The sequence below is a fragment of the Hypanus sabinus genome, unplaced genomic scaffold, assembly GCF_030144855.1.
Source record: "Hypanus sabinus isolate sHypSab1 unplaced genomic scaffold, sHypSab1.hap1 scaffold_1689, whole genome shotgun sequence".
In the NCBI taxonomy this organism is placed as follows: Eukaryota; Metazoa; Chordata; class Chondrichthyes; order Myliobatiformes; family Dasyatidae; genus Hypanus; species Hypanus sabinus.
The window spans coordinates 15,168-27,828 of record NW_026779773.1 but is presented as its reverse complement, the minus strand read 5'-3'; the positions used below and the strand labels follow the sequence as shown (position 1 = coordinate 27,828).

Genomic DNA, 12,661 nt, shown 5'->3' with positions numbered 1-12,661 from the left:
ACGTTGTCCCCTTGTTCAAAATTTAGTAGGGATAGTCCAGGAAATTATAGATCAGTGACTGACGGGAATCCTGTTGGAAAAGATCCTTAGATATAGGATGTGTGGGCATGTAGAGAACCATGCTCTGATCAAGGACTGTCAGAATGGCTTTAAGAAGTGCTGATTATGTCTAACAAGACTGTTAGGTTTCGCTGAGGAGGAGACCAGGTATAGAGATTAGATTTTTGCAGTGGTTGTGATCAACGTGGATTTTATTGAGGCATTTGACAAAGTTCCACACGATAGGCTTATTCAGAAAGGCTAAATGCATGGGATCCAGGGATGTTTGGCCAGATGGGCAGATCTGCCTACTCTGGCTGTTTACAATCGGCCTCGTCGCGATTGTGTCCGGTCTCTCGATCTATGGTGAGTCGAACGGAACTTGATGAGGGTGAGGACAATATGAGTGAGGTTGAAGTTCTGGAGCATGTTGATCTTAATGGAGAGGACTTGTTGGAGTTGTTAAAATGCAAAGGGACTGAATATTACCCAGGCTGCTCCACGAGAAGAGGGATAAGATTGCTGAGCCTCTGGCTAGGATCGGCATGTCCTCGTTGACAACGGAAATGGTACCGGGGAATTACAGAGAGGGGAATGTTGTCTTCTTGTTCAAAAAAGTGCAGTCGGAATAGTCCGTTTAATTATAGACCAGTGAGCCTTACGTCTGAGATGGGCACGCTCTTGGAAAAGATTCTTAGAGATAGGTTCTATGTGCATTGAGAAAATCATGGTCTGATCAGGGACAGTCAGCATGGCTTTGTGAAGGGCAGTTCGTGTCTAACCATTGAACCATAGAATATTACAGCACAGAAACAAGCCTTTATGCCCTTCTTGGCTGTGCCGAACCACTTCACACTTAACCAATCTCCTTTATTTTTCCTTCTCCCCTGGCCTCAATGGAAAAAGCCTGCTTGCATTCACTCTATCGAAACCCATCATAATTTTATATACCTCTATCAAATCTCCCCTCTTTCTTCAAAGCCCCATGGAATAAAGTCCTAACCTTTTCAACCTTTCTCTGTAACTCGGTTTCTCAAGTCCCTGCAACATCCTTGTGAACCTTCTCTGCACGGTTTCAAACTGATCAATATCCTTACTGTAATTCGGTGACCAAAACTGCACACCATATTTCACTATTCTGGTATGTTGTATTTGTATTCCTAGAATCCTCTGTTCTACTGCACTCCTCAGTGCCCTACCATTTACCTTGTATGTTCTACCTGGTTTTTCCATCTAAAGTATAATACCTCACACGTGTCTGTGTTAAAGTCCATCCGTCATTTTTAATCCCGTATTTCCCGCTGGTCCGGATCCCTCTGCAAGCTTTGAAAACGTTTCTCACTGTCCACTACACCATCAAACTTTGGATCATCAGCAAATTTGCTGATTCAATTTGCCACATTATCATCCAGATCATTGATATAGATAACAAATAACAATGGACCCAGCACTGATCCCTGTGGCACACCACTAGTCACAGGCCTCCATTCATAGAAGCAATCCTCCACTACCACTCTCTGACTTCTCCTATTGAGCCAATGTTTAATCCAATTTACTACCTCATCATGAGGGACTGAATCTCCCTGACTAATCTCCCCTGCGGGACCTTGTTAAATGCCTTACTGAAGTACACGTAGACAACATCCACTGCCTTTCCTTCATCCACTTTCAATTTAACTTCCTCGGAAAACGCTAATCGTTGTGTTAAACATGTCTTATCACGCGCAAAGCCGTGTTGACTCTCCCTTATAAGTCGCGGTCTATACCAATAGTCGTAGATGCCATTTCTTAGCACACCTTCCAATAATTTACCTACAGCCGACGTAAAATTTACTGGTCTATAACTTCCCGGATTACCTTTAGAGTTTTTTTTTCTTTTATTTTTTGTTTTGAAACAGCGGACGAACATGAGTAAATACAGATTCAAAAAAACATTTAAAATCTCCCATATTTCTTTTGCTTTCATTCATCGCCGACCACACTGATCTTCAAGAGGAGCAAGCTTATTCTTACAACATCTAACAAACACATTAAATTCCGTTGAGGGGGTGACCATGCATATAGATGAGGCTTGTGCAGTCCATGTGACCTACGTGGATTTCAGTAAGGCATTTGACAAGGTTCCACACGGTAAGCTTACTTAGACAGTCAGAAGGCATGGGATCCAGGGAAGTTCTGCCAAGTGGATTCGGAATTTGATTGCCTGCAGAAAGGAAAATGTCGACGAGGAGAGAGTAATTTCGGATTGGAGGGCTGTGACCAGTGGTGTACCACAAGGCTCGGTTCTGTGACCTCCACTTTTTTGATATCCACCTGGATGTAGGGATAGAAGGGTGTATTGGCAAGTTTGCAGACGGCATCCATGCTGTTGGTGTTCTGGATAGTGTTGAGGATTGTCGAGGATTGCATAGAGACATTGATAGGATGCAGAAGTGGGCTGAAAACTGACAGATGCAGTTCAAACAAGAGAAGTGTGAGGTGGTACACTTTGGAAAGACAAACTCCAAGACAGAGTACAAAGTAAATAGCAGGATATTTGGGAGTGTGGACGAACAGAGGGATATGGAGGTATTTGTCCACAGGTCCCCGAAAGGTGCCTCACAGGTGGAAAGTGTAGTTAAGAAAACTTATGGGGTGTTACCTTTTATTTCGAGGGATAGAGTTTAAGAGTCACGGTGTAATGATGCAGCTCTATAAAACTCTGGTTAGGCTATGCTTGGTGTACCGTGTCAAGTTAAGATCGCCTCACTATAGGAACGATGTGGACGCATTGGAAAGGGTACAGAGGAGGATTACCAGGATGCTGCTGGTTCAGAGAGTATGTATTTATAACAGAGGTTAAGGGAGCTTGGGCTTTATTCTCTGGAGAGAAGAAGGATCAGAGAAGACGATACAGAGGTATACAAGATATTAAGAGGAATAGATAGAGCGGACAGATAGAGCCTGTTCTCCAGGGCACCACTGCTCAATACAATAGGACTTGGCTTTAAGGTAAGGGGTGGGGTGTTTAAGGGGCATATTAGAGGAAGGTGTTTTCACTCAGAGAGTGGTTGATGCTTGGAAAGCACTGCCTGAATCGGTGGTGGAGGCAGATACACTCGTGAAGTTTAAGAGACCACTAGACAGGTGGATGGAGGAATCTAAGGTGGGGAGTTTTATGGGAGGCAGTGCTTAAGGATCGACAAACATTGTGTGCCGAATGGATTGTACTGTACTGCATTTGTCTATGTTTTTTGTTCTATAACACGGACATACCACAAACCGTGATCAAAACACAGCCATTACCGTAACACAATCAAGACTCATGCTACTCCGACACGCCATTCACCATAACATCAAAAATGCTGTTACCGTAGCACGGTCACGACCTTCAGCGAGACACAGATACACTCCTGACCGCGACCCCGACACACACTTCACTGTTTCACTGAAATTCCGTACACTGTGACACTTTAAAGCTCCTCAGAGTGATCCGCTCCGCCACTCACTGTTACAGAGACTCACACGTCACTGTAACACCCCTGACCGAGACAGTATCACGCCTCAACACAACACAGATGCACCGCTCACTGAGGCAATTACTCACACCTCACCCTGACACAGAAATACCCCTTAACAGATACAGACAGCTAAATTCCCAATGACACGGACATAGTCCTCTCCGTGACACAGTCAGACACCTCAGCGTGACCCTCTTACACACACCGTGGCCATGAAATGTCTCTGACCGCGACACAGACACAGCACACCCCGCACCAAGACACAGATTCTCTACCTACCATGACCCATTCCGCCCCTCACTCTGACATTGCCCTCGCCATGACATCGAGATGAACATCAGAACGCTTGCCGGGGCACAGATACAGAAACAGAAACGTTTGCAGTGTCACTGCAACGTTCCTAACAGCACCCCGGACTTGGCCCACACGATGTTGACGCCGACCGTCATTGTAACATCAACAAAATCTACGTCGAGTCTTTGATATTCCGCTGAGTTTGAAACAGACATGCCCGTCAAGGTGACGCCGACGCCTCTCACTGTGCCACCAGCACATCCTTCACTGTGACACCCTTCACCGTGATACTGACACAACGCTCTCTGTGACCCGTTCGGTAGCGTGACGCTGACTCACGTGTCACTGTAAACGCTAAACATCCTTCACCATCTCGCTCAGTATCACAGATTCGTCAGTCTAAGGTCACCTCCGACCGAAACTACCATGGGTTAAACTCAACCCTTCAATCCCAGCTTTCTGCGCTCAACTCTAACCTGTCCGATCTTAAACGAATGCACAGCGATCTCCGTCACCAGTTTACTGAGATGGAAACGAAGTACAGATCTGTCAACGAAACCAAGGCTCAAATCTGTGAATTGTTGACCAGCAGAAGAGGTGAGGCATCATCTCCCTCTTTCACCCGCTCCTCGTCACAGGGCAGGCATGGAGAGAGGAAGCGTCACTCTGTGCTTGACATCGGGAGTGTGTGAAGAGATGATATGGAGGATGTTTCACTCTGTGTTTGACCCGGTGAGTGTGTGATGGGACTGCGTGGAAGAAGTTAGACTTTATCACTGAATCCAGGAGAGCGTGATGGGACGATGTGGATGTGGATTCACTCTGTGTCTGACCACGTGATTGTGAGACATAACATTACAGCTTCACTCCATGTCACACTCCGGCAATGTCTGATGGGACAGTATGGATATAGATTCACTCTGTGTCTGACAGCGGGATTGTGTGATCGGACAGTGTCCAGAGAGATTCACCCGATCTCTGATCACTCAAGTCTGTTATGGCACCGTGGAGAGAGAGTTTCACTCTGACTCTGGGAGTGTGTGACGGGATAGTGCAGAGGGACGTTCATTCTATGTGATATTGTGGAGGGAGTCTGACACCATAGGAAGGTGTGGGCGGAACATCGCTTTGTGTCAGAACACAGGAGTGTCTGATGGGACGGTTCAGATAGACCCTCACTCTGTGACCCGCCAGGAAGTCTGAGATGGAAGGAGATTTACAGCTTGTTAGACTCGGGAGTGTGTGATGGGGCCGTCTGTGGGCAGATTCCCTCTGTCTGACACTTTGATATGTGGTGCGTTGAGAAGCTGTAGTGGGAGAATCACACTCCCTCTGACATTCGTCGCGTGTGCTGAGGGAGTTTATTTCCGTGTCTGACCGCTGGAGTGTGTGATGGGGCCGTGGAGAGAAAGATTCACAGTGTTGTCTGACCAAGTCTTTGTGTGACTGGACTTTGTGGAGCGATTTATAGTCTGCTCTCTGATCCTGGGGGAGTGTTATGGGACAGTGTGGAAGGGGCTTCACTCAGTGTCTGACCCTGGGAGTGTGCGATGAGATGATTTGGAAGGTGTAACACCCAGAATCTGACCCTGGAAGTGTGTGACAGGACGGTGTGCAGGAAAGATTACTCTACGTCTGTCATCTGGAATGTGTGATATGGCCATGAGGAGAGAGATTCACTCTGTGTTTGATCCAGGCAATGCGTTAGGAGGCTTTGTAGAGGGAGATAAACTCTGTCTGTCATGGGTGACTCTGGGACACTGTGGACATGCCCTGAACTCCATCTCTGACCACGGGCGCGTTTCAAAGGCAGTGTGCAGGGAGCTTCACTCCAAATTGGACCGCTAGAGTATAATAGGTCCGTGGAAAGAAAGAGATTCATTCTGCGACGGCCCGTGTGAGTGAGTGATCGGGCGGTGTGTAGGGAGCTTAATTCTGTGTCTCATCCCGGGTGTATGATAGGACTCTGTGTTTGTCACAGTCTGCCTGTGATGGGAAGCTATGGCGGGAAGGGAATAGGGGTGCCATGTGTGTGTCTGACCCCCCAGAACAGTGCTTCGTGCCTGGGTAGTGTTCCTCTCTGCGTCTGAAACCAGTGGTGCGTGATATTACGGTGCAGAGGGAGCATCTCTCGTTTTCTGACCCCGGTATTGTGTGATGTCACCGGGTAGAGGGGCATCATACTGTGTCTGACCACGGGACTATGCGGCGGGATGGTGCAGAGAGTGCTCCATTTCCTCTCTGATCACGGGCGGATATAATGGGGTACTGCAGAGGGGAGTTCACTCTGTGTTTGTCTGCAGGACTGCGTGATGGGTGAGGGTGCAGTGAGCTTCACTCCATGTATAACCCAGGGAGTGTGTGATAGTGTGGTGGAGTGAAAGCTTCAGTCTGAGGCTGACCCGGTCGTGTGTGATGGGCAGTGTGGAAGGAGCATCACTCTGTGTCTGATACCGGGAGAGTATGATGGGACCATGAGACAACGGTTTCATACTTCGCCTGCCCCGAGAGTGTGTGACGGGACGGTGTTGGTTGAATTTCTCTTTGTGTTTACCCCTCAGGAAGTCTGTGATAGGACGGTGGGAAGGAGATCTGTAGCTGACTCCTGAGGTTTGTGATGGGGCGGAGTGGAGGGAGATTCAATCAGTTTATGCCCCCGGGAGTGTGTGATGGGACGGTGTGGATGTAGTTTCGCTCTGTGTCTGACCCCGGGAGTGTCTGATGGGACGGTCTGTCTGGAACCTCCCTCTGTGTCTCACCGAAGAGCGTTTGATTTGACATTGCGTAGCGTGCAGACTAAACCAAGGATTGTATGATGGGGCTGTGGAGAGAGAGAGACCTTCACTCTGAGTCAGTCACGGGGGTGTATGATGTAACAGTGTCAGTGAGTTTCATTCTGTGTTTGTTCCCTGGATTCTGTGATAGGAAAGTGCTGAAGCAGATTCCCTTAGTGTCTGACAACCGGATGCGTGATTGGTAACTGCTGGGAGAGCTACATCCTGTGTCTCAGCCCTGGAGAATGTGACGGACAGCGTGGAGTGAAATTCTATTTGGGTTTGTCATTCAGGAAGTCTGTGAAAGGATGGTGGGCTGGAGCTTGGAACTGACACCTGAAGTTTGGGATGAGGAGCAGTTGAGGGAGCTACGCTATAGAACCAGAGAATACTGCAGCACAGTGCTGGTCCTTCAGCCCTCCATGTTGTGCTCACCCATATAATCCTTAGAAACACTAAACCCACGCTATCCCATAAACCACCATTTTTCTTTCATCCATGTTTCTGTCCAAGAGGCTCTCAAATACCTAAAATGTTTTTGGCTCCACCACTATCCCTGCCAAGTAATTCTAGACACTCACGGCACTCTGTGTAAAACAAAACTTACCCCTGATGTCTCCCCTAAACTTCCTTCCGTTAATCTTGTACCTCTGCCCTTTGGTGTTTGCTATTCATGCCCTGGGAAACAGGTACTGACTCTCCACCCTATCTATGCCTCTCATAATCTTGTAGACCTCTATCAAGTCCCCTTTCAATATTCTACGCAATTAAGTGAAAAGTCCCAGCTCTACTAATCTTGCTTCATATGACTTGTTCTTCAAGCCAAGCAACATCCTTGTAAATCTCCTCTGGACCCTCTCCATAGCTTCGGCATTCTTCCTATAATGAGGTGACCAGAATTGAACACAATACTCTAATTGCAGTCTCACCAGAGATTTGTAGAGTTGCAACATGACCTCTGTACTCTTGAACTCTTGTGACTGGTCCAGCGAATGTGTGACGGGATGCCTTGGCGGGAAATTCAGTTTGAGTATGACACCAGGAGACTGTTGATGGGACGGTGCGGAGGGAACTTCACTGTGTGTTTAACCCAGGGTGTGTATGATGTGACGGAGTGGTGTGAACTACACTTTGTCTGATACAGAGCGTTTGCGTTGGGACACTATGCAGCGAGCATCACCCAGTGTCTGACCACAGAAATGTGACTTGGAGGGAGATTCACTCTGAGTCTGACACTGTGAGTGTGTGATGGGATTGTGTGGAGGAAGATTCACTCTGTGTCTGACACCGGGTGTGTGTGATGGGACGGTGTGGAGGGAGATTCACTCTGTGTCTGTCCCCGGGAGGATGTGATGGGATTGTATGGAGGGAGATTCACTCTGTGTCTGACACCGGGAGTGTCTGATAAGATGGTGTGGAGGGATTATACTCTGTGTCTCACCCCGTGAATGTGAGACGGGACGGTGAGAATTGAAATTATATTTGTGTCTGTCCCTCAGGAAGTCTGTGATAGGTTGGTGGGAAGGAGCTCGTAACTGAGTCCTGAAGCTGTGATGAGGAGGAGTTGGCGGAAATACACCTTGTGATTGGACCCAGGAGGGTGTAATGGGGTGCCGTGGCGGGAGATTGAGCTTGAGTATGACACCAGGAGTGTGTGCTCAGACGGTGTAATCGAGCTTCACTTTGAATCTGACTACGGGAATGCGTGACGCGAGTTATGTATCTGACCCCGTGAAGGTGTAATGTGCCTGTTTAGAGGGTGTCTCGTTCTGTGTCTGACCCCAAAAATGTGTCTCGGAACAGTGCGGAGGGGGATTCACTCTGTGTCTTACACCGGGAGTATTTCATGTGTCTGTGCAATGCGACGCTCACACAGTGTTGAACCCCTGGGAGTGTGATGGGTCTGTATGGAGGGAGTGTCACTCCGCATCCGACCTCTGTGTGCTGTGAAAGGACACAGTGTAAGGAGCTTCACTCTGTGACTGACATGTGTGAGTGTGAGGGACCGATACGGAGGGAGAATCTTATCTTGTGGTGTGTGAAGGGACAGTGTGGAAGTGCACCACTCTGTGACTGAGAACGTGCTGTGTGTTGAAATGTTGTGGAAGGAGAATCACTCTTTATATTACCCTGGGATTTGGTGAAGAGTTGGTGTGGAAGCAACTTTACTCTTTGTCTATTGCAATGAGTATGTGATGAGGCGGTGTGGTGGGAGCTTCATTCAATGTCTCACCTCCGGAGTGTGTGATGGGACGGTGTACAGGGAACTTTACTCTGCGGCTGATCCGAGTAGGTGTGAATGGAAGGTGTGCAAGGAGCCTCACTCTGGAGTGTGGGATGGGACTGTGCGGACGAAAGTTCACTCTGTGTCTGGCCGGAGGTTTGCGTGACGGGACTGTGTGATAGAAGCGACACCTGCTGTCTGAATCCGGGATGGGACGTTGTGGACGGAGGTTGACTTTTTCTGATCCTCGTCGGTGCAATGGCAGTTATGGAAGCAGATTCACTGTGTTTTGTTCCTGATTTGCAGAACAAACATGCCCTCAGAACTGGAGTGAAAAGGAAGATCGGTGTTATTTCGTATCCTCCGAGGAGAAATCTTATGATAGTGCGAGGGGACATTGTTCAAACTTCGATGCAAGGCTCTTTGAAATGAATTCAAACGAAGAAGAGGTATGTGACACCCGGGGTCTAACATAGATTGAATTATTCCACACCGAATCATCACATTCTCCCGGGGTCAGACACAGAGTGAATCTCCATCCACACCGTCCCATCACACGCTCCCGGGGACAGACACAGAGTGAATCTAACTCCATACCGTCCCATCACACACTCCCGGGGTCATACACAGAGTGAATCTCCATCCACACTGACCCACCACACAATCCCGGGGTCAGACACAGAGTGAATCTCCCTCCACACCGTCCCATCACACACTCCCGGGGTCAGACACAGAGTGAATCTCCCTCCAGAATCAGATTTATTATCATCGATATGTGATGTGAAATTTATTAACTTAGTAGCAGCATTTCCATGCAATACTTAATCTAGCAGAGAGAGAAAATATAATAAATAATAATATGATAATTAAATAATATAAATAAATAAATCACGTACAGATTATTGAAATCTTGAATTTATTGAATTATTGGATTGAATAGATTATTGACAATGTGGGAAAGAAGCAGATGGTGTACATTATAAAAAGTGAGTTCGTGTCCAAAGCGTCCAACGTCCATTCAGGAACCGGATGGCAGAGGGGAAGAAGCTGTTCCTAAATCAATGAGTGTATGCCTTCAGGCTTCTGTAGTCTACTAGACTAATGCCCAGGATGCAGCTGACTATATTTACAACCTTCCCTACTTGCTTTCTGTCCTGTGCAGTGGCCCCTCCATACCGGACAGTGATGCAGCCTGTCAGAATTGTCTCCGCGGTCCAGCTACATAAGATTTTTTCTTTAGTGTGACCGAATGGAGTCCCTCTGCTCCGTCCTGTCACACACTCCCGGCATCAGACAGGGAGAGAAGCATCCTCCACGCCGTCCCATCACACATTCCTGCGATCAGACAGTGGGTAAATCCATCTCTGTGCCATCTCTTCTCATGTTCCTGTGGTTATACATGGAGGGAGGGGGGTCGGGGGGCGATAATGCCTCCGGCCCTGTCAAAATGAAAAAGCACGATTTTGTGGATGCTGCGTGATGTGATGCCCGGTTACAAATCAATCCCACGAAATATCGCACTGTACAGCATTTGCAATTAAACGAATCGGCTTTATGATTCTTCCTTTGACTACAGGGTTAGTACAGAAAACAAAGAGAAAAAGGGCCCATTTTAACGAAACAGTCCAATGCGCTCCTTGGTGCTCACTGTTTTCCCGTCCGTCCGTTCTCCATCGATTTCCCCCGGGCGTGGTCGACTCCCGACCCCATTCCAAGTCCGCTCAGGCCTGCAGTCTACGATTACCCCGTTCTGGCATCTTCTCTCTCCATCTTCTGCCGAACAAAAGCCCGCGAGTCCCTCGCTCTCGGGCTCACAGGAAAGAAAACTCCTCCCATCATGGGATGTCACACATTCCCAAGCCTCCGTTATCTCTCGTCAGAACACAAACACACTGCTGCTACAGAGAAGCCATTACATTAGCAGTGCAACATTTCCCAGGGCGTTAATGCACATTAATCGAAAGGATTTTATTTCACAGGATTTTGTTTCCATCTCTATCGGCCATCGATTCGGAACTTACTGGATTGGAAAATGCAGATACGGGTGAGGTTTGCACAGTTACTGGTCGCTGGTGTGGGAATGACACGCGGTCGTGGGGAGAGAGTGGGTCAATGGGATAAATTTGGAGACTGACAGCGGGCTGTGTGGGGAGTGGGACATTGGGATTCGTTCGTTGACTGACGCAGGGTTTTCGGGAGGGGTGGAGATGTGGGTAAATTTGGGAACTGAGTCGGGATTGTAGGGGAGTGTGGTGTCGTGGGATTCGTACGGCCAATGGCCCGGAACTGTGGGGAAAGCGCAGTATCATGGGATGAGTTCAGAGGCTGGCAAGGGGCTGTGGGGAGAGCGCAGATGAGAGGGATTGGTTTGGCGACGTCTCCGGTTGTCTGCTGGATCTGTTTTGTCTCAGTTCAAGTTGTCTCACCTCTTTGATAGGAATCTGGTCTCTAATCTTCTGTACAAGACGTTTAACAGACCGCCCACCTGCAGTAAGTGTGACTCGTCCGGTTGGAGTTATATTAACAGTTGCAACATGAAACACAGATTCATCTGCGAGAAGTCAACGCATTTGTACCCGGATGTTCCTGAAGAGATCCAATGTCTCTGTAAACAGCCTGTCGGGCCGACTTCAGCCAAATGAATTCACCCCACTTCTCCCCATTCTATCTACCCCACTCTCAAACCCCCATTCTTTCAGCTCTTTCCAATTTCTCTTCCCCTCCTTCCTACCCCACTCTCCTCCTCTACTAGTATCCCCATTCTCCCCCACCACGCTCCCTCTCTGATCCATACCTCTCTGCCCCGCTCTCCCCGCTCCCCCTTTTAATCTCCCATTCTACACCGCTTTTTCCTCTTCTCTCTAACTCATTCCCATTCCACCCCTCCTCTTCCCGTCGGACCCCATTCTCTGCCTCTTCTCTCTCCGTTCTCTCCAAATACTCTTATCTCAATTCTGTGCACTTTGACTCTCAATTCCTCAACCCAGGGGAAATGGACTCTGCGTATTCACTCTATCTGTACCCATCCTGGCTTCATATCCATGGTCCAAGGTACACAGACACATCATTCTTGCCTTCTCACCAGAACCCAGACTCTCGAGACCCGGCAACATCCTGTTAATCTCCCTCTGCAGCCTTTCCAGTTCAGTGGCGACCAGAACTGAACACCGCCCTCCAAGGGCGGCCTCAGTGAAGCCTTGTACAACTTCAACGTGACCCCGGTACGGTACAAAGATGTAAAATTAACGTAAATTGGGAGAATTAAATAATACTGCAATGAAGGTGAATACCGAGGGAGTGCTTCAGTGTTTAGAGAGCGTTCACAATCTTATTAGCGGAGGGGAAGCAACTGTTTGTAAATTGTCGAGTTTACTGGCGCCTGATGGTGCCAATGAGCACAGGGTATTTCCCGGCTGGAGAGGTTCTTCGCTGATGTATGCGATCTTCCCGACGCATTCCTTCTTGAACATGTCCTCGGTGGAGCGGGGGGGGGGGTGTATTGTGCCTGTGATTGGTTGGCTGAGCCTGGAACCCTCTGCAGCCTCTGGCGACCCTCTGCGTTGCAGCCTCCACACCAGCGGGCAATGCGACATGTCAGAACGCTCTCCACAGTACATCCGGAGAAATTCGCGAGTCTTCAATGACAGACCACATCCCCTCAAACCCCTAACCTTGCAATCCACTCTGTACCGAGAGAGATATGGATGGTGGAGAAGGTAGGGGTCGAGTAGAGACACTCCGGCTCAGACTCGAAATAAACAAGACCACAGTGATGAAATCCAAAGATAAAGTCACAAACAGCAGTACAAGAAATTGATCCCGTACGGTTG

At 48.3% G+C, this 12,661-nt stretch overlaps 1 protein-coding gene across 1 annotated transcript; it reads left to right on the top strand.

Moving 5' to 3' along the window:
- Window positions 1-2,093: 2,093 nt before the first annotated feature.
- LOC132387276 (oxidized low-density lipoprotein receptor 1-like) lies at window positions 2,094-11,321 on the top strand (the record flags this gene model as incomplete). The annotated part of the gene is made up of 5 exons (XM_059959626.1): window positions 2,094-2,169; window positions 4,215-4,430; window positions 9,138-9,280; window positions 10,811-10,875; window positions 11,269-11,321. Coding segments are annotated over exons 1-5 (553 nt in total), but the record flags the coding sequence as incomplete, so codon positions are not given.
- Between the last annotated feature and the right edge of the window lie 1,340 nt (window positions 11,322-12,661).